The sequence below is a fragment of the Alnus glutinosa genome, chromosome 4, assembly GCF_958979055.1.
Source record: "Alnus glutinosa chromosome 4, dhAlnGlut1.1, whole genome shotgun sequence".
Classification (NCBI taxonomy): domain Eukaryota; kingdom Viridiplantae; phylum Streptophyta; class Magnoliopsida; order Fagales; family Betulaceae; genus Alnus; species Alnus glutinosa.
Window position 1 is genome coordinate 1969779 of NC_084889.1, and position 24060 is coordinate 1993838.

At 36.6% G+C, this 24060-nt stretch overlaps 4 protein-coding genes across 4 annotated transcripts; 2 read left to right on the forward strand and 2 right to left on the reverse strand.

Annotated features, from left to right (window-relative positions):
- The first annotated feature begins 5673 nt into the window (after window positions 1-5673).
- LOC133866547 (homocysteine S-methyltransferase 1) lies at window positions 5674-9097 on the forward strand. Its single transcript, XM_062303106.1, has 7 exons — window positions 5674-5993; window positions 6125-6181; window positions 6748-6953; window positions 7072-7201; window positions 7990-8193; window positions 8293-8364; window positions 8632-9097. The coding sequence occupies exons 1-7, from the start codon at window positions 5820-5822 to the stop codon at window positions 8773-8775; spliced, it is 987 nt and encodes a 328-aa protein (XP_062159090.1). The 5' UTR covers window positions 5674-5819; the 3' UTR covers window positions 8776-9097.
- Window positions 9098-9577: 480 nt separating this feature from the next.
- LOC133867434 (protein FLX-like 3) lies at window positions 9578-12347 on the reverse strand. The gene is made up of 4 exons (XM_062304199.1): window positions 12224-12347; window positions 10578-11114; window positions 10246-10391; window positions 9578-10119 (listed from the first exon to the last, which is right to left on the reverse strand). The coding sequence occupies exons 2-4, from the start codon at window positions 11102-11104 to the stop codon at window positions 9986-9988; spliced, it is 807 nt and encodes a 268-aa protein (XP_062160183.1). The 5' UTR covers window positions 11105-11114; window positions 12224-12347; the 3' UTR covers window positions 9578-9985.
- A 5634-nt stretch (window positions 12348-17981) lies between these two features.
- On the forward strand, window positions 17982-19624 carry LOC133866713 (zinc finger protein CONSTANS-LIKE 16-like). The gene is made up of 2 exons (XM_062303333.1): window positions 17982-19123; window positions 19284-19624. Exons 1-2 carry the CDS (start codon window positions 18083-18085, stop codon window positions 19524-19526), a joined length of 1284 nt encoding a protein of 427 aa, XP_062159317.1. The 5' UTR covers window positions 17982-18082; the 3' UTR covers window positions 19527-19624.
- Window positions 19625-22855: 3231 nt separating this feature from the next.
- On the reverse strand, window positions 22856-23672 carry LOC133865609 (LOB domain-containing protein 42). Its single transcript, XM_062302027.1, has 2 exons — window positions 23483-23672; window positions 22856-23370 (listed from the first exon to the last, which is right to left on the reverse strand). The coding sequence occupies exons 1-2, from the start codon at window positions 23670-23672 to the stop codon at window positions 22856-22858; spliced, it is 705 nt and encodes a 234-aa protein (XP_062158011.1).
- Between the last annotated feature and the right edge of the window lie 388 nt (window positions 23673-24060).

Consider the following 24060-nt stretch of genomic DNA (forward strand, 5'->3'; position numbering starts at 1 on the left):
TAAGATAAGAAAATGAAAGAAAGATGAATCGGGAGAGGGGCTAACGTGTGTGGTTGAGAAGGGAGAAAATAGGATAATGTTATCCTATCCCGCCCAATCGTATACCAACACGTGGCAAGGGGTTATTGTCTTTTATTTTTAAAGCCCCACATTTTATTATTTACATCAGGACCCCACTAATTTAAAGATCCTATCTTTTGACAATTAATGTTTGACCCTACATTTAATCTAACCATATTTCATCAAAACAATTAATTACTTATTATTTCCTAAAGGCCCATTAATAGCATTCTATTATTATAACTTTCATTATTTTATATTAGACTCATTTTTATTTCAATCATATAAGATTATCTGCTTAGAACTTATTACTAGTCCCATCTTATTTAATAAATATCATTTATTAAATTTCAAATGCCTTATTTAATTTCTTGGTCTTTACATTTGCTCTGTGTTAAATTTAGCCTGGTCATTGCTTCTTAGCATAGACTGTTTGTGACTAACTCCATAGTGCAAGTATAGGTTCATATGTTAATGCAAAGACACCTTTTTGTTAACTAAGTTTATTTGTAACAACTGTCGGTATGATCTGAGTTATGGGGTAACTAAGATGGGATATTTGTATTGTTCTGAGTCCCCGTATTAGTCTGAATTTGACTCAGTCCGGTTGTATTTATGTTATCCTTTGGGTGTATTAATGAAATGATTACATTTTTCCTTATAGAAAAAAAAAAAAAAAAAAAAAAGAAAAGAAAAATAAAGAAAAGTAAATTATGATATTTCCATTTGTCACTCTCACTCCTCTTTACTCTTTAGCCTGGGTTGGCTCTTGATCTGATGAGACGATTTTATTTTCTCAAGTCACATCCATTGTCCCTTGCCACCTCAACGATGGAGAAGTACGTCCTTTTTAATAGCCCTGTCCCCCATTTGCCCAAATAATATCTTAGAAGAAGACTCTAGTACATCCAATTATTTTCTTTCTCTCTCTTCTATTTTTTTTTTTTTAACAGATAGCATGCGCTACCATATATTGGTGAAAAAAGCCTGAAGGCAATACAGAGAATAGAGAACCAAAACTCCCTACACTCTAAGTCAGAAAAAGCTCTGACTTGAAACAACTGTCTAAACAATACACAAATATTACATGGACACCGTTTGCACCACTCTTAACATTTAAGCACACTCTAATACAGAAAAAGTGACTGATCTAGCTACCAAAGCCAACAAATAATTCAGTAGCAATTGAGTATTATAAAGACAGACCGTGAAAATAGACAACTAGAATATACAAACAAAACAAAAAACACCCAAACAACAGATCCACCGTCGGGAAGAATTCTGTCGCCGGAGAGACGGTGCGTGGAGTCCACGCGCCATCCCTGGAAGCACCCCCTCAAAAACCGGCCACCGTAGAGCACCGTACATGCAGTTATTTTCTATCTTCATATTTGGTTTGCTCCTCTCCTTTCTCAGTTGCACAACCGCCATGACTAATTGAAGCGCAAATTTTTTTTTTTTTGGATGAATAATTGAAGCGCAAATTCCCATACTCACAACCTTAAAGCCTTGTATTATATAGGGACGGTTATCTTCTAAAATTAAGCCGACTTATGTCTAAAATGCATTTACATTTTTAATATATATATAAAAAAAAATCACATGCATTTTAAATACATGTAAAAGTGGAATAAAATGGATTATATATATATATATCAACCCCCGGCCAGTTTATAAGAAAACTGGAATTGAGCAGATACGTGAGTAACTCATATATGCATGCAAGTTGTTTGCAAGAGGAAATTAGAAATTTAATTTGAAAACACAACTTTATTGAAATTTAATAAGGGGTCCCCTCCTGGACATTTGCATGGCAGACAATAAGGAAAATATATTCATGGATCGACCATGGTAAGGTTACGACAAAATAATAAATATAAAACCATAAGGTTAATTAACGACCTACATGAAACTTTAGTAGAACTTGATCGATAAAATAACTTCAAGGAAAATGACCTGTGCTAGGCAGAAGGAATGACCTTTCAGGCTTCCACCATAGCTGCGAAGGTATATTATATATCCAACTATGAGTTTTACAACAACTAACTGGGCCTACTAAAGTAAATGCATAAATAATTGATTTGGAAAATGAAAATGAAAATAAAAATGTGGTTATCTTTGTTAATTTTTTTTTTTTTTAATGTGATCATGAAAAAATGTATTTTGATATTACGTAAATATGAAAACTATTTTTTTTTCTTTTTTTGTTTTAGCTATTTGTTAATATTCTTATTTTAAGAAGTGAAAATAGAAGATATAAAAATAATAATAATAAAATTAAGGAAGCCGTTAATTTTATAAAGTCGTGTCCTAATTGATCATATTCACAATTAAAAGCTACAATTAACGCCACACAAGGTCCTTATTGATTACAATTCCCATAAGGATTGGAAAATATTTTGATAATGACCTAATATGGAAGAATAATGCTACATATCATCCCTTTGTCCTCTTAAAATTGATGCGACTCTTAGAATCACCATTGAATTTATGATAGATCATTATTGGATTTTGATCCAATGGTGATTTTAAGAGCCACATCAATTTTGGAGGGATAAAATGAGGACAAATGAATGATATGTTGCATGACTCAATATGAAATATATTAAAAAATATATTATATTTTTCATATATTCTGACACCTGTAAAAATTAGGGGAGGGGGGTTTGCCTTGTGCTTCATGTCTTAAAAATTGGTTTTAGATCATTTTTTATATTTGTTTATTGTCTGCTTGGTTTGGATTTCTCATATGAATTAAATCTCAGAAATTAGTTATTTATTTATTTTTTAGTCTGAAGATAGAATATAGTTAATCAAAGTTAAAATAAGAGAAAAATTGTTTAAACTTAAAACTTGATAAAATGACAACCAAATGAGATAATTGATTATTCATTAAATAATCAAAGAGGCACTGAATTTTTTGAAATTTGAAAATGATTTTTAATTTGCTATTTTTGTCGTTCAAAATCGATTTATTAGTTGCCAGTACCTGGCCCATATTCGATCCATATATAATACGCTTTTGCAACGCCAGTTTGAGAGGCCCCCTGAAGGCTGAAACTTGGAAGAGCTTCACCGCCAAGAGGCTTACGTCAAACTTGGGCTAGGAAAGGTGGATCTCAAGCCCAAAAGAGTGCGAGGAAAGCTAGGGATCCAAATTTTTTTTTTTTTTTATTTTTATTTTTTTTTTCAGAATTTAGTTTTAACATGACGTGTCACAATCTCATGAGATCTATCATTTTGAAAAATGTGCTACAATCTCATAAGATTGTAACACATTAGGTTGAAACCAAATTTTGAAAAAAAATGTTAGGATGTCAAGCATTTCTCAAATAGTAGCACATTTTGTAGGTTTAAGGCTCAGTTTGTTTCGACATAAAATGTTTTCTAAAAAACGTTTTCTTTATTTCTTGGTGTTTTATATAACTGAAAATCGTGGTTGAACAAAAAACATTTTTTTTCGTTTGACCAGGAAAAACTTCTTTAATCCTTGTAAAATTGTTTCTTTTTTTTTTTTTAAATAAAAATAAAAATAAAAATAAAATCGTAAACTATTTTTTGAGTTTGTGCTTCTCTTTCTCGCATGTACTCCCTCTCTCTCTCTCAATTCATTTTCCGTTGCCATCAGAGCCACCGTTAGAGTTTACTGAAAGTTGCCATCATCGCCGTTGTGGTAGCTGATTTGTCCAACCACCCTTGGACAAAAGATCCCTACCACTGCCACATCTCTATATCGACTTGTTAAAGGACACCACTAATGGCTATCCCAAAAAGGAAATATTTATTTCTGTGAAGGATTCTTAGTGTGTATTAGTTGTGCACTTCTTATATTTTTAGCATTTTTTAAAAGAAAAATAATAGATTTACAACACTACCACAACAAGTGTACAACACCACTTCAAATGGGGGGCGGGCCTATAAAATCTCATTTTTTGATATTATCCTTGGACACCACACATAAACTTAATACTAAATTAGTGGAGTATGATTATTAAAAAAATTAACTCGTTTAATTAAATGTGTTGAGTTAATATTGACTTATATAATTTTATAAATATATTTACAAATTACCACACATTTTAAACAAAGAGACATCGTTAAAATATCAATTAATTAAGGATATAAATAGTAGCAAGACTATCTCCAATTTGTAGTTGTAGGATGCTGCGCAGAGATGGAACACGGGCTACGTGGCATTACTTCGGTGGAGTAGACAGCAACCATGTCAATGCATTTCTATTCTCACCAAACCCCATTTCCCTTTCCACAGCTACCCCGTTTCCCTTTCCTTGGAAGCATCGTCTTATTATTATTTTTTTTCTCCGATTCGGGAAAGGGAAAAGGGGGACAAAATAATACATAAAAGGATGGTCATTGCCACTCTTAATTTTTTTAAAAAGCTAGAAAATAAGAGTTTTTAAAAATACTTTTAAACACTAACTAGTTAGTAGGGAGCGGCCCATTTTACAATCAAATATATTCAAAGTTGACAAATTTAGAAACCTTAGAAGCGGTTCAAACACCTTAAGTGGTTGAGCTGCTGACGATAATTTTCAATAATAGGGACACTCGGCCAGTCCAAAAAAATGTAGCCTTTGTTAATAGTCAAGATGAAAAAGAGTGAATCCCTTCAAGAAAAATGGAGCCACAACCAAAAGAAGCGGCCAACCGAATGGCAAGGAGGGCAGCTAAGACTTCATAAAAGGAAGTTTCAGAGAAAAGGAGTTACTTTATATTTTACTTGCGAATGAATGCAGTCCTTATCATGATTTGAGCTAACCTATTTTTAAATCACGACTAATTTCAATAAGGGGGCGGATTCAAAGCCGCGTCATTTATTTGATGTATTTCTTTTTAATTTCTGTTTATTATCACTAATGAGGCTAATTTAGGACTCTTTGTTGAGTTGTCTAGCCCCTTTATTTTTTGTAATTTCTTGTAGATGTACTTTTTTTTTAAAAAAAATATCATGACTTATTTCATAATTAGATAAAAAAAAAAAAAATTAATTATTTAATTAATATTTTAGCACACTTCACATTTGAAATCTTTTTTTCTTTACTTCTTTGTTTTGGGGTCTTGATCCCATTTTGTCACTTGTGAATTGGAATGATCAATTGGTTAGGCTTTGCATAGTTGAGGACACCTCATGGACAAGTTTGGGCCTAGCTCTGCTCATATAAAGACATCATTAGGGCCTCAATCATCCCTTTTTCTTTTCCTTTGCCAAGAAACTTCGGCTTCGAATATTTTTATTTTATTTTATTTTTTTTTCTGTTTTTAAAATAAAAATATTAATAAATAACTTAAAATATAAAATATTTATAAAACATTTAAAACTTTTCATAATTATGTTACATCAGAATAATTTTTTAAATAAACAACAAAAACCACCCTAAAAAAACATTACCAAACGAACCTTTTTTTCCGGATTCAAAACTAAAAACAAATATAAAATTATATTAAAAAAAAAAAAAATTATTTCGAAAATTATTTCAAAAGTACAACTTGGTACCAACTACCAACCAAAACCAAAGCACCAATATCGTACCAAACCAAAACAAAGGAGGGTTTAGAGGGTTTTAGGCTTTTAGGCCCAAAGAGTCAAGACAAAGTAAAGAACCTGAATGGTATTTTGTCCACATTCACAAATAGACCCTCCAACACAACATACTGCCCTTTCCCACCGGCGCCACAAAAGTCTCTCTCTCTCTCTCTCTCTCACGTGCTTGCCTCCATAAACCTCTACACAGAGAGAGATGGGGAAGGAGAAGGGGACGCCGGCGTCATTGGAGGATCTGATAGAGAAGGCGGGAGGTTGTGCGGTGGTGGACGGAGGCTTCGCTACGCAGCTTGAGAGACACGGTGCTGTCATCAACGACCCTCTCTGGAGCGCTCTCTGTCTCATCAAGGACCCTGATCTCATCAAGCGGGTATCTCTCTCTCTCTCTCTCTCTCTCTCTCTCTCTCTCTCTTTCTGCCATTTTCGTTCTTTCATGGGAAAGGGATACTTTTGGTTTTGAAACTTTGACCAAGTTTTGGTGGGTTGTTGAAATGTGTTTAGGTCCACTTGGAATACTTGGAGGCTGGTGCTGATATTTTGGTCACTTCATCTTACCAGGTCTCTGCTTATTTGTTTATTTTCCAGTGCAATGCCTTTGCTTTGATTGGGTTTGATCCATGTATTATATTTTGTTCAAGCTGTCATAGAAAGTAGAGTTATTTGATTCTCTAGCTATTGAACGGTTTACATAAGATATATTTGCTAGCTCAAATATAATGCGAATGTGAATCTATGTGTGATATTTATATAGCTGCTATGTGCCATTGTTGTCAAGTTCTGTTAATTGATAGCATAGATTTCGTTGAACATGGATGTTGGTGTCGTCTAATACCAGAAAGGCAACCTTTTCCTCACTTTTCATTTAAAAAAGAAGATGTGAATAAATAAATGAACCTTGTTCATTGTTAATTTATTCTCAAACAATTTGATACATTGTAAGGGTTTTTCCATCAAATATGTTGGCATCAAGCTGGAAGGGAACTTTGTTAGTATGCATATCAATTCTTTATCTCCCTGAAGCTGATCTCTGGAATGTTTCTGCAGCAAATATTTCATAGTAATCTCCTATTCTCTGTAGTCAGTGCACCTCCTATTTACCATACTTCTTCGTTCTATATTTATAGGCCACCCTTCCCGGATTTCTGTCCAGAGGATTGTCGTTTGAAGAAGGGGAGTTGTTACTAGAAAAGAGCGTCAAGTTGGCTGTTGAAGCTCGAGATAGTTTCTGGGACTCTGTGGAAAGGACTCCTGGACATTGCTATAACAGGGCGTTGGTTGCAGCCTCTATTGGAAGCTATGGAGCTTATCTTGCTGATGGTTCAGAATACAGGTGCCTGTTAACAGTCTATAGACAAAGCTGATAGTTAATGATCTCCACTGTTCTAATCACATAATCATATTCTAAATAGTTAGTATTATTTGGATATGTAAATGTCTTTTGCTTCCAGTGGGTGTTACGGACCAGATGTGAATTTGGATAAGCTGAAGGATTTCCACCGCCGCAGATTGCAAGTTCTTGTGGAAGCAGGTCCAGATTTACTTGCCTTTGAGACCATTCCCAATAAAATTGAAGCTCAGGTTTGTTCCTTAACCAATTTTGTCTTTCTGGATAATAGATGCTATTATTTGAGCAAAGCATTGTGTGGAACAGTAAGGAACTCTGAAGTCCTTTGAGTAAATAATATAATAGTTTCAGAACATTAATCATGTGCAAGAATATGACTTTATGAACTGCTAGCGATCCTATCGAATGCTGTGAGGGAGGAATTTTTTAGGAGTATTCTTGGGCACTTTCTTTTGTGATATATTTTGTTTACAGGTGCAATTCTCTCTTTAATTCATCATTTTCTTACATATTCACCAAATATCCCTAGTTTCTTGTTTAATGCTCTTGGGACAGTCTTTTGAAGTTTGACAATTACCTTGATAATTCATGGAAAACATCATACACAACTTACAATATAATCATCAACCTTAACTATTCAAGCGACCTTGTACTTGATTGTATGAGTTGTGGAAGGATGTCAGTTTAACATCATTGATCCTATCAGTTATCAGAACTGATATTTTCATAATTTCAAGCTGCAGGTCTTAGAGAAGGAAACCAAAATGAGAATCTTTTTTTCTTTAATTTTCTTTAAGTGTCTTGTAAACCATCTCATTTCCACTTGAATATGTTATTGGCTGCTCTGAAAATAAAATTCTACTTGTAAGTTTTCGTGATCGCTTAATATGACATCGAACCAAAATTATGTTCTTCATAGTAATCTTATGTAACATTAAAGTTGAACCTTCCTTTTTTCTGTTAATTTTTCCCTTTGTGTTTTTGCTTGACAGTATCTTCATTTTTTTAAAACAATTTACAGGCCTGTGTTGAGTTGCTTGAAGAACAAAACATCCAAGTTCCATCTTGGATCTGTTTTAGCTCTGTAGATGGTGAGAATGCCCCATCAGGCGAGAGGTTTAAGGAGTGCCTTGACATAATAAATAAGAGTAACAAAGTACATGCAGTGGGAATAAACTGTGCACCTCCCCATTTTATTGAAGCCCTTATATCCAAATTTAAGGAGGTAATTGCTTAACTTTATACAATTACCAATTGATTTACACAGACACAAAGCATTTGATTTTGTACTCTCAGTGATTGAAGTACAAAATTTGGTCTCCAGTTAACCAAGAAGGCAATAGTTGTTTACCCCAATAGTGGCGAGGTATGGGATGGCAGAGCTAAGAGATGGCTGGTGAGTTAAGATTGTTATGCTTTCTCTTTCATGAATAATGCTACTTTTCATACCGTTTCACACCAGTTGATGAAGTGTTTTATAAGTGGCCATTTTTTAGAAAAAAAAATAGAAAATTAACTGACATGAAAAATCACTTAAAACACGCCACTTTAACTGGTGTGAAATTGGTATAAAGAGTAGCATTACTCTTATTTTGCACGCACGACTATTCACATCCTAAATTTTTATGTATTAACCAATTTTGTGTTGTGGTTTGATTGACAGCCATCTAAGTGTTTTGGCGATGACAAATTTGAATTGTTTGCAACAAGATGGCGTGATGCCGGAGCTAAACTCATCGGAGGCTGCTGTCGGACAACACCTTCCACCATTCAAGCCATTTCAAAGGTTTTAAAAGAAAGGTCGTAAGCAAAGAGGATTGTTGATTACTGATTTCATCGTTTGAACTTTTCACCAAGAAACTACGCTTCTTTAAGTTGCTGCCCATTCAATCTATCTTAACCCACAGAATTTTACTCATTTAGAAAGGGAGAGGAGGGATATCTTCATCTAAGAACATGAATGCCGTCAATTTTGCATAGGGATGTTTCATTATCGCTATTTGCAAAATTAACTACCGTCTACCGTGAACAAATCCATTTACTTTTAATCAATTTCAATTTTGCACTTTCGGGGTTTGTTGGATGATGATTGAGACTTTTGTCTTAAATTACAGGACTTTCTTTGTAAACCCTTCAAGATTTAGAGTGCGTTGCATTTGGCCTTTGCCAAACGCCCGGTTTTAAACATCATTGAGAAAAGTGTCAAGTTTGAGAGTGCAGTTAAAAAATGACAATTTTGAATTTGAAAAAACACAATAAAAAAAAAAAATTACACTTTCAAGCCTATTGGACTTTCCAATTTTGCAGGCAAAAAGTGCAATTTTAAACAAAATTACAAAATATTACTCGTGTTAGAAACTAAGAATATAGCCTGCGATTCAGAAACCATACTATAAAATCGAAAGGAAAAGTGACTCCATCACCATCTAGAAACGAAATCTCAAAACCCTGATTTATCAAGGCAAAAATTATCTCTAACGTGCGTGCCTATGGGCACCCCTGAGCGGAAAAACACAGGAATGAACAAAGGCAGTAAAGAAGCCAAGTTCATGGTTTAAATCCCCTTTTTATTTTGGGGGGGGGGGGGGTGGGGTGGGTAGTTTATGGCAAAAAAAAACCATGGATGCGTGCGGATTAGACATTGACATGGATAAACCTATGCAGTAAGCCAGTAACTCGCCCTAGGCGAGGCATAATACAACATGGTATTCCCGCAGTCTGCATATACCTGATTTCAGTTTTTTGGACCAATCATCAAACAGATCTGTGTACCACCGGCAATTATAACAATAACACATCAACTCAATTCCAGTCAAGTAACCAAAAGTGTTGCTAGAAGCCAGAAGGCTGGGGACAAAATCTAAACCAGTTAAGTGAGAGAGAACCATTCTTCTTGAGCCTAATTGTATTCTTCCTCCCTCTCACCTAGAAGACCTCCATGTGCTCAGTCACTAAGAAATCAAGACCATTACATGCAAACCCAACACCAGAGTACCTCAAGACACCTTTGTGAAAGGTCAACGTCGAAGAAGGTCACTTCGCCGGTCACGCTTATCATAATGTCCCCAACCACCACCATAGCCATCGCCAAATGCACCACTTGGATATCTCGATTCAAGGCCTCCATCCAACATCCCATAACCTCTGCCACCTAGACAAATATAAGAGAGGCTTCAAACCAATTTGCTTTCCAGAGTTTTAGCACATTACAATAACCCAACATTCGGGCCAGTGATACTATTATATCAATAAAAATAATGAGAGTGAGAGAGTTCACCTAGTCCTCGTGTTATCCTCTCTGCATTCAGCTGCTCTGCTCGCAGCCTCTCTATTTCACGAGCCATGGAAATAAGGTTTTCTTCCATTGCTTGCTTCTGTTCAATTTGTTCTTCCTTGGCTCTCTTCTCATACTCATAAGCCCTCCTAAAAGTGTCACATGATCAATTTAACCGTACAGAAAAGTAACTTTTTTGGTAGTATCAGAATTTTTTTTTGTAATGGTCCCCATATCCATTATCAAAAAACCCCCTTCACAGATAATGCATAAAAAGTGAGCAGCAATAGAGTGCAACATATAAAACTGATTATGTCAGGAATTCTATTTCAAACCTGGCCTCAATAAGCTCGTTGTGCATCCCATCAATATCACCCCTCATGTCAATCAGTTGCTGATTCTCAGCTTGTGCATGGTTAACGTCCTGTGTGAGTCTTTGGACTTGGGCAGACAAATCCTGTCTTAGAGCATTCAATTTCTGAACTTCGGCTCTTAACTGCGTAACCTCTGCTCTCAGAGGCTCAGAAGCACGAAGATCAGCTTCCAGCTTTAATCCTCTCTCGATCAACTCCCTGGCCTGATCCTCCTTCTCAGCCTGGAGTTTGGGTATGACCTGCCCCAATCTGTGAATCTCATCTTTCGCAGCCCTTAATTCTCTTTGAAGAAGTGTATTGTCATCAATAACAACCCGATTCTCTGCAATTATCCCCTTCATTTCTCTATTTTGCATTTCAAGTTCCTCTTTCAAAGCTGCAGGGTGAAAAGGCAGGGGTCCTGGTCCACGGCTTACAACAGGCCGAAGACCATCACGTGAACCACGGAAATTTTCAGGATGACGAGGCATACGATTTCTTCCTGCCATACTCGAGTTCCTGCATATACAATGTCATCGTCACCTACAGGATAAGGATCATTTTCCATATAATCGAAGCTACTCTTTAAGAAATGCACAAGATGAAATCTGATCCTATGCCCAAGGAACAACAAGGCTCAAATACGATTATATATAGGAGGTCTTGAAACATCCTTGCTTCTCTATTGATTCCATGCTTACTTGACTCACCGTCATCATAATGCAGTTCAAGATTCAAAGAATTTAAGAAGAACTTCTTATTTTCATAGACCACCAGATTTCTTAAGCCCCATCTTTCCCAATTTTTCTTAATGAATGAATCATTGTCTAGTATATGGAACTGTAATCTATTCAAATATAAATTCCAAAGAAGAGGACCATACATGACCAACCCAATTAACCTTCCGACCACCATTCACAAAACACAATCTTTTGTCAATGAGAAAATCCCCAATGATTATCTAAACAATTATTTTCCTTTTTGTTTTGGATAACGAGGAGAACCTCCGCACCCATAGCTAACCATAGGATTAATAGAGCATTGACATCTAGCTCAGCAAATTTCCTCTCCATTTTAGCTGAAAAATCATATTTATCTATTTTTGAAACCCATTTTTTCAAACCACCTACATTCCAAAGTCATGTTCATTTCTTATCAAGAGTCAAAAAGTATTTCCTTTTTATATTTGTGAGCTTGGTGAGCACTGTAGCAGCTCACCAATTTTTTTTGGCTAAAGTAGTTAGCCGGATGCAGCTACATTTTCACCCAAATGTGCATCCGGGCTAGCCAAAAATAACCTTTTGCTAGCCGGGTACGAATGCCAAACCCGAACACTTAAACTGTCCTACACTGGTACACCCAAACACTAGGTCAATCAGGAGATACACACTAACAGAGACAAATCCGCATAGACCTCCATACGGTCTTGGTGTTCAATAAAAACGATACTGGAGTCCCTACCACAACCCCAATCATGAGTTGTATCACTCTATAAACCAAAACAATCACCACAAGAAGTTTGATTTTCCAGTTTGCTTTTAAATACAATTAGAACTACACCACCGCCTTATCCAAACCCATAATATCAGAATGCTTATGGAAGATGGAATCGACGTCGGATAACTTACAAGAGGGGAGGGATGGAGAGCTGAACAGTCAAGGCGAGCCTCCGATTTCCGACTGGAACAGTGTGTGTGTATGTCTCTCTCTCGTTTCGCTGCCCTACACGCCGATGGAACTTCTCCGAATGACGAATTTACCTCAAGTCTACGAAACTTGCCTTTTTGTTCATGCTTCGGCCCATGTATTGTTCTTGGGTTGTATTCTGCTTTGGGCTTTCACTGAATATTTGGCCCAATTTCCCCTCTGGCTAGTGGCTGCATACTATACCTCCAGCCCACCTTTTGAGGGCTACATCAGCCTTTAGGTTAACTATTGTTAAGAAATTTTAAAGATTGACGGGCATTATTACATTAGTCCAATAAAATGATGGCGGAATAGGGGTGTAGTTTTTCTCAGGACCGAGTAATTCTAAAACCTATATATATATTTTTTTATTACTATTATCCCAGCATGATGTGGTTGTGTCAATCAGCCTTTAGATATGATTCTTTTGTTTTTTAACAATAGTTAATATGTACTATCACGTCAGCAAAGTGAAATAGTGATAAAATAAAAGTGCAGTTTCTACTCTCTAGCATTAGTCTTTCAAAACCAAAGTTGTACGGCAACCTTATAACGTAACAACCACAAATAGTTGGCTATAGTATATTACTTGAGATAAATGTTAGATTGTTTTGTAGGAGTAATAGAAATTATAGTTATATTGTTTTGAATTAGATCTAAAAGCAACTCTCTTTTAACGGAGTTTGTGATTATCCTGTTAATTGCCCTCTAGCTGGGTCCTAGGGTTTTTTTTTAAAAAAAATTATTTGCTCATGTTTGTATGTTTGTATGATTTTTAGTCCTTGTATTTTAGGAATAAAATCCTCTTCATTTAAAGTGAAATAGAGACGAGTTATTTCATGGTTAATATTTTATTTTTCAGATTTAACAATTTACATAATGCCACTTTATGAATATATTATTATGTTATTTAAAAATTTTAAATGATGTAACATCGTGTACTTAATTAGATGCAACTACATAAAATCGTAACTGTAAAATATTTTCTCTCCATTTTGCTTGTCCTAGTTTTGAGGGGTTGCTTGTGGATCTCTCTTTTTTGGTTCAGTCTCTTCAATAAATTTGTGGGTCAGGATTTTTTCAGTACTCAATCAAATACAAGACTAATTGTTGCTAAGACCCCAAGGAGGCTCAACAACATAATTTGAGCCCAAGGAAGGCCCGTGGCCACAAAGGCCCAGAATAAACCAAGAAGGCCTATAAGGTCTCCTCCCTCTCGATAAAACTATTCTGAACCTAAACTCATTCTCTCTGCACTCTCTAGAGAGGGGGCTCCTTCCCTTAGAAGGAGCTCCCTCGCCCTCAATACATTGTTTTTCCCCCCTCAGTTCAGAAACACTGATTTGGGAGTCGGAGTGTCTACAGTCAGAGGATCAACGGCCTACTGACAACCCCTCTCTCTCTCTTTTACAGGTTTTAAAAGAAGAAGCCCAATCCAACGTGTGGATGCTGAATCATTTTGGAAATCGACAAAGAGAAAATCAATCCAATTCTCAAAATCTAGTTTTCTAGAAAATTACAATACGTTAAAACTTGTTTCTAATGCATGTCATATCAAAACTCACAATTAAGGTTATATAAGAAGTATCCTGGAATTGAATGAGATTGTACTAAATATCATTGCCAAAACAAAATATCTCGACATTGATATTTTCTTTTCTTTGACTTATAACAATATTTCATGCCATCTGTTACTCTGTTGGTTTTGGCCTGATGCCCTCAAAGCTGCGGTTCAGTTCAGTTCAGTTCCTGATATGCTCCAATTAGTCTCCAAACCTTAAATATCATACCTTTTTTTTTTTTTTTTTTTTTTTTTGTAAATTAATATCATACATTTATGTGTGTGTGTGAGTGACAAAATTAATATAATATGATTAGACCAAAACTCATTAAATTAAGTTTTTAGATTGAATGGCATTTGAATACATTATATTATGGTACTTATCTTCAATATATAGATTACCCAATACTTTGTAATTATTGTAAGAATTTTGATACCAATATAAATAACTCATGGGCCCAATTAATAAAAGGTTTATCCCACAAAAAAGTTCACTCTATCAAAGTTTAAGAGCCTACTACATGACATTTATAACAGGGACGGAGCCAGACATTTTAATGGGAGAGGGCCAAATAAATTTTTTTTTTAAGTAGGGGTTAAAGTATATATATAAAGGCAAATTTTAAGTAAATTAAACATAACTCAGTTTTGATATTTTTATTATTCCATTCAAATTAAAAATCAATAAGCAAAAGTGAAAAGAGTTTTTAGAAAAAAAAAAAAAGAAAGAAAGAAAGAGTAAAGAAAACCATTGTCCAAAGATTCAGAAAATAAAAAATAAAAATAAAGAAGGTTTCAGTTATTTTTTCCACACATTCTTAAGAAATCGAGCTTAGTTAAGCTTGTGACTCCTCAAATCTACACTTGTCTTCTTCCAATGCATTACTTGACTAAACAATTTTCGTTTACTTTGAACAAAGCCTCTACAACTTTGTAAAAATCCTTTCATTGTTACCTTCTCAGGCATGTCCATTGCTACCCATGAAATATTAAAGAAATTTTTTTTGACAATAGTTGAACAGATGATAAAAGGGAAGGGGCCAAAGAAAAAAAAAAAAAATATATATATATATATATATATATATATATATATATAGGGTCAATAGGCAAAAAAAAAAAAAAAAAAACCTTAATTTGATTCATCTAAAAAAAAAATACCTTAATTTTTTTTTTTTGTTTTACCTTAATTTTTTTTTTTCTTAAGAGTTGAGGGGGGGCCACCGCCCCCACCGCCCACCTCTCTCTTGTCTTTGTCATTGTTTATAACTCTCTCCGGCTCTTGTTATTATGATGATTTTTTTACTGATTTAATTATGAGAGGCTCTCCGGCCGCTATTCTGATGGCTGCTTTTTCTCTTATTTTGTAAATACCTACTGTCTAGTCCAATCGTGAAAAATCTATAAAGATAATGAACTATTTTTTTCATTTTTCTTAACTATAAAATAATGGAAAAGTCATCCAATAGCAGATTTATTGGAAATAATGTGAAAAAGAAGTTTTTAACGAATTTTAAGAATGAGATTCGAAATTATACTAATAGAGATTGGAGAGATAGAGAGAGATGGGCGGGGGGAGAGGTGGATGGCTACGGCTGGTCAGTACCTTTCAGGCCGAGGGATATGTCAAAAATATTTCATATGAAAGCTTCCAAAATTTTCTTAATGGGTTTGTGACAGGAAATGATGGGGTCTCCACCACAACAGCTTTATCTACTATAATATCATTCTTCCAGAATGCTCATGGGTACCTAATAAATGCTTTTCTTTTTCTTTTTTATTTGTCAAGCTCCTGCCTTTAATTCATTTTCACTTTTATTTTATACACGTACGTACAATTAAAAATATAAAATCTAATATAAATTATGAAATAATTTCTTGCCATTTTGATTAGAACGGATAGGATCCTGACTTTTAATCGGTCCAAAACTCTTACCTAATGATCGGAATGTCTATTATAATTTAATGCCAACAGACACGTCAAAGAAGACAGAAAATTGAACAACTTGCCTAGCTAGAGTCATGCAATTGAGATGAGGCATAGAGACTTCAGAAATAAAATCCAAAATGACATTTTCTCGGCAATGAAAATAAACAAATCATGATCGATATAAGAGTCAATTAATTCTAATGGGATTTGGAAAATCTAAGGGGGTGTTTGATAAACATTTCCAACTCTCTTTCTATTTTTTTTTTTCACTTCTACCAAAAAAATCAAATCTAAAACATTATTTCTTTTCTTTTTTTCCCGCTTTTTATATCACATCAATAAATTTTTTATTAATATTCAAATAAAAAAATTCACTAGAAAACAAAACATTTTTACTTTTCTATAAAACAATTTCAAATTTTTATATATTTTATATCACATCAATCACTTTTTACTACTATTCAAGTTTTTTACTACAAAAATTTCACAATCACAAATGTTTGCCATACACCCTAAGTTTGGTGGCATAGGGATTGTTCAGATCTATTTGTACGTTATGATTTTTTAAATTCTTTTTTCAACAAAGGCTATATATTTGGTTCATTGGAATGATTATTCTTAAGGATTGGCACGGGTATTACTAACAATACAATGAACTAAAAATGAAATTCATATTACTTCGTTTGGTGATAACACATGAATCACCTTTTTCTTTTATTATTATTATTATTGTTACCGGGAATTGAGTTATATTTGGCCCAAATTTCTTATAGAGTAATGCTAACCACGCTTCACACCTATTTATCATACATATTTCATATTGGCTAGTGTTTTAGTTCTTTTTATTCAAACACTTTAAAGAGAAATATTGACCGTTATAGGAATTGTTGAATTATTATGAGCTGACCCAAATCATAGTTTTTATTAGGAATGAGTAATGTTATAAATTACACTTTTATCCTACAATATTAACGTGATAAACTAGCAGTCTTAATTAACATTTGGACCAGTTCTAACTAAAAAAGAATCCCATTGATTGGAATTAGGACTGTCACATTAGCATTGTGAGATAGAAATGTAGTTTTTAGCATTAGATATGTTATCTAGCATTCTCCTAGCATTCTTCTAACATTCCTAACTGATGTGGCATGCTCAATTTATGTGCTATTTAGCATTTTCAACTGATGTGATATGTGCAATATATCTACTCTCAGATCAATCTTAATTAAAGAAGAAAAAAAAATCAATAATGAATTAACCATTCCACATCATTATAGTATAGCTAAGAAAATGATAAATAGTATTACTATTCCGAATAATACACGTTCTTATTCCTAAATAATCATCATTTCACTCTATCATACATGGCCTTAATTGGAAAGAAAATCTCATATCGTGACTTTGGAACAAAGACCTGAACAAATGGTGCTAATATAGCTATACAACGTGGCTTATTTTCCAACTTTCATTTGAATTAATCCGTGACCATCCATTTTCTTCCTTAGGTGACAACAGAAATATCAATTTTTTTTGACAGGAAATATTGTACCATATTTTGTTCAAAATATAATTTTTTTTAAAAATACTTATCGAAAAAATCATTATTTTCCTTTTCTTTTTTCTTTTAAAAAAAAAAAAAAAAAAAACTAGTTTAGGCAAAAAAAAAAAAGTTACAAAACATGGGTCGGAGTTGTCGGCCACCCCAACAAAAAGTGGAGGCCAGGGGCGGTCTGACCACCCCGGAGGCCTTTTTTATGTGGAAAGATTCGATGGAGTGCCTTCAAACCCTACAAGAAAATTACTTATCGGAGAAGAGCCAAAAGTTAAATAGACAAGGAGAGAGGGAGGGATAGAGATGGAGAATATTGGGGACCGCACCCGCGACTCTAAACTTCAAACGTGGACAATGGAGTAGCGATATAAAGCAACAAATGGGTCTCCTTCGAAATTTTAGTGAGGAAAAAAGTGGACAAATGGGCGTGTGAGATACGGAATCAATCAAGCTAGCGCTAGCGCTCGCGCTCATGCTCATCCTTTTGAGAATTTGGCCCCCGCAAGAAATCCCTTTGATTAGCGAGGCAGCCAATGAGAAGACATAGATTAGGATGAGACTTTCCAACTTCGACCAATTAGAAACCAGATAAGGCCTTGTTGTGGACCCAAAAGTGCAATCCCACACCAGAGCCCCTGCCTGTTAAATACTACTGCAAAAGCGCTGCCTGTGGGTCATCCCCCACCCTACAACGAAATAATTGCACCATTTCATCTCACTCACTCCCAACACATTTTTTTTCTGACTCTTTTGTGCTGGTGATGATTTGTGACAAGAGTTTGGCAAACGCCGTCGGCGGCAAGACGGCTAGAGCCTGCGACAGCTGTATACGAAAACGGGCTCGGTGGTACTGTGCCGCCGACGATGCTTTCTTATGCGAAGCTTGTGACTTGTCTGTTCACTCAGCTAACCCATTAGCGCGTAGACATGACAGGGTTCGCTTGAAAACGGCATCGCTCAAATCCTTGGATGGAGATTCCGAACCATCATGGCACCGAGGGTTCACTAGAAAAGCGCGGACGCCACGACACGGAAAGCCCGTGAATCATCAAACACCGAAATCCGAAGTAGAGTCTGTAAGAAACCCATTTTCTCTAGTGCCGGAAGTCGGTGCGGACGAGACGACGTCGTACGAAGAAAAGGAGGAGCAGCTTCTTTATAGGGTCCCGATATTCGATCCATTTCTTGCTGAGCTATGCTCGAGTACCGCGACTTCGAAAGATGAAGCGGTTGCAGAGGGACAAACTAGTGCTATTAATGGAAGCGAGTCTAAGGTCTCGTTGGGTAATAATTATGGTCATGATGTGGATAACTTACATGGGTGTCTTCCATCTGACATGGATCTTGCTGAGTTTGCTGCTGATGTCGAGAGCTTACTGGGTAGGGGGTTTGAGAATGAGTGTTTTGGTATGGAAGGGTTGGGGCTAATGGATTGTAAATTAGAGGAGGAGGGTTCTTTGAGCAGTGGAAGGGTCAAGCTTGAGGAAGAAGATGGTATGGAAGCTGTTACGGCGGCGTGCCGGGTCGATGATACTGAGATTGATATGATGAGGGAACCGTTTGAATTGAGCTTTGACTACGATTCTCCTGCCACGTGTGAGAACGAAGATGAGAAGGTGGTGGCTAATAAGATTAATGGTGGGGGACTAGCAGCAGACGATGCAAAGAAGAAGAAGAAGAAGAAGATATTGTTGAATCTGGATTATGAGGCCGTCATCACGGCATGGGCTAGCCAAGGGTCTCCGTGGGCCTCCGGTGAACGTCCGGATTTTGACCCTGATGAATGTTGGCCAGACTGCCTGGTACGTTTTCTCTGAATTCATGCCTATACGTACATACATATATATATATACACACATGTTCGTGGCAAATTCTGCCAGTGATTCTCTCGCTGCTTGGTACTTGTCCGTTTAATATCAAAATGTTGACACTAACAACTAGATACTTGTGCGACTCTTTCAGGGCACTGGACTTCATCATCCATACGGAGATTTTGGGGGAACTGGGGGAAGCCCGGCAATGGCTGACGGGGGGAGAGAAGCAAGAGTATCGAGGTACAGAGAAAAACGAAGAACGCGGCTCTTCTCAAAGAAAATAAGATACGAGGTTCGGAAGTTGAATGCGGAGAAGAGGCCTCGAATGAAAGGGAGGTTCGTAAAGAGGACATCCTTTGCAGGACCTGCTTTTCCTTTACTCGCCAAGTAACTGTAACCGGCCTACATAGCCAGTTTGCTTTGCACTCGCTAATAAACTGGAATGTGTATAAGGATCCAATCAATAAATTGATATTTCTCATTCATGAATCTCTGTCTCTTTCTTTCTCCATGGATTTGTTTATTTCTCAGTTAGCAAATGGAAAATACATGCAAAAATAGCAGATTGTCGTAGGGTTGCCCATCTGGGTCTGAATTTGTGTCAGGTCCCAATCTACCCCACAACACTAAAAGAAGAGGATTCCCACTAGTTAAGTACTACATGAGCTCCGTGACTATACTACTTTTCTCCACGTTGGCATCAAAGTGAGATGGAGATGTTGATCATGTAATGTTGAGTACAATAATTATAGGAAGTTGAAGTATTAAGACTGGAGATATTATGCAGTATTAGTTTCACCAGTTAGGGTGGCTTGTCGTGCGATTAATTATATTTATAAGCTAAGAGAGTTGTATTTTTTCAATTTAATTGTTATGATCGAAGTCAAGTTTTGAGCATAAATTTGACGTGTTCTTATGTGTTGCTTTCTTAATTGGTGTTTGATTAATTACTAATGTGTGATTTTTCTTTGACTTGTTATTTGGTTTATTAATTAATTTAATTCACACGAAGACAATATTTTGGCCCAACAAGTACTAAGGTAAATAAATTCGATAAAAACACGAGAACCGACAATCATAGCTTTGGTCATGAAAAGAAATAAAAAAAATGTTCCATAGGGAACAAAATAGATAATGCAAAGTTCCATGGAAAAGGCTATTCGGAAAGACGATGCAAAGTTCTCCCACAAATATCCAACAAGTTGTTTGGAAAAAGAACAATTCAGAAGGACAGATGGGAGCGCTCTTTTCGCTCGTCTCCACTGTGGTTTCTGTTGGCCGGGGGAGGGGGGGGTTTGATGCCTCCCTCCTCCTGGTTTTGGTTCTTCTCCAAGCCTTTAGGGGTAATGGAGGGTTTTGTTTCCTCCTTGAGTTATTCCTAGTGGAGGCTAGAGTATCCTAGCTATTAGAGTTGTGGAGTTTTGTCCCGCCAAACAAGATCCGGTATTGGTTGTTTAGTCTCCTAGTCCTTTTTAGAACTATGGAGTGTTGTGTTGTTTTGTTTGTTGTTTTTGTGGTTTACTGGCAGGAAGGATCTCTCTAGATGTGCTGAAGAGGAGTGGCCATTTCTGGTTGTGTCGACGGAGTGAGATTTGGCTGTGTGATTATTTTCCTCCTATTTTGAGGCCAGATCCCTCAGCCGTTTTCGACGTTGTCTTCTTGTTCGGGTTCACCTTCTACAGCCATGGTGTTTCTCTGTGCTCGGCGCATAGCCAACATGCGCCCATTTTATTTGTCTTTATTTCGTTGCGCGTGACGGTCACGCACCGTCTATTTTTGCCGTAGTGGGTGATGCCCGGTACTTAATGGTGTACGTCTTGCTGTTGGGTGCCTAAGGAGACAGTGGCTTTTCCGAAGGTGGATTTGTGGTTGTGCTTCCTACTTTGTTTTATTTGTTTGTATTGTTGTTTGTTTATGTGGCAATTTGCTCTGTTGTAATCAACTTAATTATTGATTTTAGCTCAGAATGTGTGATCGACTCTCTGTTCAAAAAAAATTTTATGTTAACGTCGATGCATCATTCTATTTGGTTAGGTTTTATTTTTATCAACTGTCTGTAATGGTTAAGAGTCTTTTGTGATTTAGTGTATGAGTATTTACAATGGTGTGTTATGTACAAAAATATGGTGGTCTTATGTACCCTTCTTTATTAATGAAAGTTATAACTATCGTCACAAAAAAGGACAGATGGGATATGACCATGAGACGACTGGCCCATACATTAACTACAGACTCGGCCTTTTGTCTCTGTTGCTCGTGGTTGACATGCACGTGGGGTCCCCTTTAATAAAAAGGAATATTATCAAGCCGAATTGATTTGTGCAATAAAAGTTTAAGATCAATTTGTTTAATCTTATTTTGCATATAAATAATTTAGGGGCCCAATTAATAAAGAGTCTCACACAATAGAAAGGCCCACCAATGTCTAAGAACCCACTACATGGGCCAATACCCAATAGAAAGGTATGACATTGAGAATGGAACACTCTTTTCATATATACCATCTAACTCTCCCATTATTGACTTTTCCACTTGATATATATATATATATAAATATAATTTTGTATCAACAAATGGCTGGCTAGGTTATATATATATATATACACATATTAAATGAACCAAATTTGAGTCGAGCTTATTCAAACCAATCCCGGCTGGGCGAGTTGGCGAAGATACTTGTTTATTTGAATTTAACTCTTACTCGATCTCGAATGTATCCTGATTGCTCCCTAGCTACACTTTTATCACTTGAGATTCAGGGTAAAACCTGTCTAAACTTACATATATCAATTGATAAATGACCTATTTGTACTTATTTCGTATGTTGTCCAATATTACTGCATGCCTTTATAAAATTAGAAGTTATATATGTTTGCAATACACTCCCAAAGTTCATGAATTCCTGGCCAGATCACGACTCCTGCTCTTAATTAACTTTTTAACTGTAATATGCCACTTTTATTATATGTGGTATTTTTAAAGTATTTTAATGCTTAAAAACGACTTAAATTTCATAATTTGAAATCTTTGAAATTGTACAAGATCTTAATCATATGTAGCCCTGAACTTTAAGGGAATACATGCAATGAAACCTGAAAGCTCACAAAGTCCGAGGGTCGTGCATGAATGGCAGCTGTTGAAACATCTGCATTGCCATTGCCACTTCTCTACGTGGAATTACCTCACTACCTGATGCTTGCCGCGTGGGCTACTCATGCCAACGAAAACATTAATGAGTGCTTGTTTGGCAGTATCCTTCAATTCACACAATCTATACGTTCATATATCACTTCCCACAACAGAAGAAGCTGGAGGAAGAGACCAACAGAGAGATCTCCGAGGAATTGTTTTCATCATGATATCTTCTCCCTCTTTAGGGTGAAGATATGAAAACAGCGTGTTTTCTCCAGAAACCATTTGCATGTGTGTATATATATCTCTTGTTGTATTCTATGCATACGCACAAAACTCACTTCAAATTACATTAACAAAAACTCAAAGAAAAGCAAACAAGACTGAGACAAATTAAAATGATCAATTAAGCCAAAAGTCTCTTTTCTTCCCATTAAATTTGAAAGATAAAGAAACCTAAAGCTATAAGTCCACTTAGAAAACTTTCCGACTTCTGAGCCGCCGATTAACCTCAGCACAGTCACAGTAGGTGGTCGGTCCCAAAGAAATTGACAGGACTTTAGTCACTCGATCCCTCAGCCGTGCATGCTAGTGGGCGTGAACTGGCGCCAACCCAAGAGTCAGTTCCAAGCCAACCTCACCATCTTCAATTTGGCTGTGAAATTCCCAAACCGGCTCACGTTTGGAGCGGTTCGCCGGGGAGGCCTCCACGGTCTCAACCGATAACATGCTCTCGTTTTCTTGGCTAATATACCCATTTCCCAGCCACGAGTCATGACTACTCTGCCCCGCGTTGACATGCTCTGAAACCACCGAGCCAACTTGGGGCTTGGACCTGATAACGGACCGCTTGAACCCTGCCCGGGTTTTAACCCTGTGAAGTTCACGAGAAGCGGCGGAGATGGAGTCCTCCTTGGGCACGCCGCGTATGTCGCAGGCTTTGAGATGAGCCTCATCACCACCCACGATCGGTGACCCTGCGAGGACAGCTTCAACGGCGCCTTGGCACTTGGCCCAGTTCCCGGACCAGAGTAACCCCACTGCGCCATAGATTGGATTAACAATCCGACCGCAAGCTTCATATAACAGTGACTTGAATATAGCTGAAACCAATCCGAACAATACCGATTAACACAAATGCTAATTAATTAATTAACCAAGTTGCTAACTAATAGTGAATACATGCATGTACGTACAAAAATGCTAATTTATTACCAGGGCGGAGGTGTTGGGGGCCGACATTGACGAGGTTGAGGAGGCCGGCACGGCCATAAGATTTGGCGAGGAAGAGAGTGGCATTGGCTTGGGAATCAGGGGACTTGATCCATTGAAGGCAGGGCCTAATGGTGCAGTCATCGCTGCAGCCTTTGCGAAGAACCCTGCAGCCATTGCAGCTCATCCTCATGGCCAGCTATTGCTTCTCTTCAGAAAGAGTGATTAGATGTTGGGATGCGGAGAGTTGGAGAGGGGAGTATTTAAGAGCAGTGGTAGTCGGTAGGTCAGGTTGATATTAGAATCTCAGAGGTGAACGCTGTGGTTTCCTTAATTAATTTCCATGTTATTCCTTTTTGGTAGGTTTTCTGTAAAACCGCTTTTATTGTTTTTGGCTTTCTCTTCATTTAACAACAACCCCACATGCAGCTTTGTTATTACAAATCTGCCCTTTCTGCAAGTGTACCTGATCTTCTTGTTTTCCACAGTATCCAAATGGCCTTCTTCTAATTAAGGGACTTAATAAACACATCAAAATAGGTTCAAATCACCGGATTATATATACCGAACAATATATACTG

Coding starts and splice junctions, on each gene's coding strand:
- LOC133866547 (XM_062303106.1), top strand. CDS start 5,820: ATGGGGAAGGAGAAGGGGACGCCGGCGTCATTGGAGGATCTGATAGAG. Junction 7,202..7,989: donor CCAATAAAATTGAAGCTCAG/GTTTGTTCCTTA, acceptor AACAATTTACAG/GCCTGTGTTGAGTTGCTTGA. Junction 8,194..8,292: donor TTATATCCAAATTTAAGGAG/GTAATTGCTTAA, acceptor TTTGGTCTCCAG/TTAACCAAGAAGGCAATAGT.
- LOC133867434 (XM_062304199.1), bottom strand. CDS start 11,104: ATGGCAGGAAGAAATCGTATGCCTCGTCATCCTGAAAATTTCCGTGGT. Junction 10,392..10,577: donor AACGAGCTTATTGAGGCCAG/GTTTGAAATAGA, acceptor TGACACTTTTAG/GAGGGCTTATGAGTATGAGA. Junction 10,120..10,245: donor GAGGATAACACGAGGACTAG/GTGAACTCTCTC, acceptor ATATTTGTCTAG/GTGGCAGAGGTTATGGGATG.
- LOC133866713 (XM_062303333.1), top strand. CDS start 18,083: ATGATTTGTGACAAGAGTTTGGCAAACGCCGTCGGCGGCAAGACGGCT. Junction 19,124..19,283: donor AATGTTGGCCAGACTGCCTG/GTACGTTTTCTC, acceptor CGACTCTTTCAG/GGCACTGGACTTCATCATCC.
- LOC133865609 (XM_062302027.1), bottom strand. CDS start 23,672: ATGAGGATGAGCTGCAATGGCTGCAGGGTTCTTCGCAAAGGCTGCAGC. Junction 23,371..23,482: donor CCCCCAACACCTCCGCCCTG/GTAATAAATTAG, acceptor GATTGGTTTCAG/CTATATTCAAGTCACTGTTA.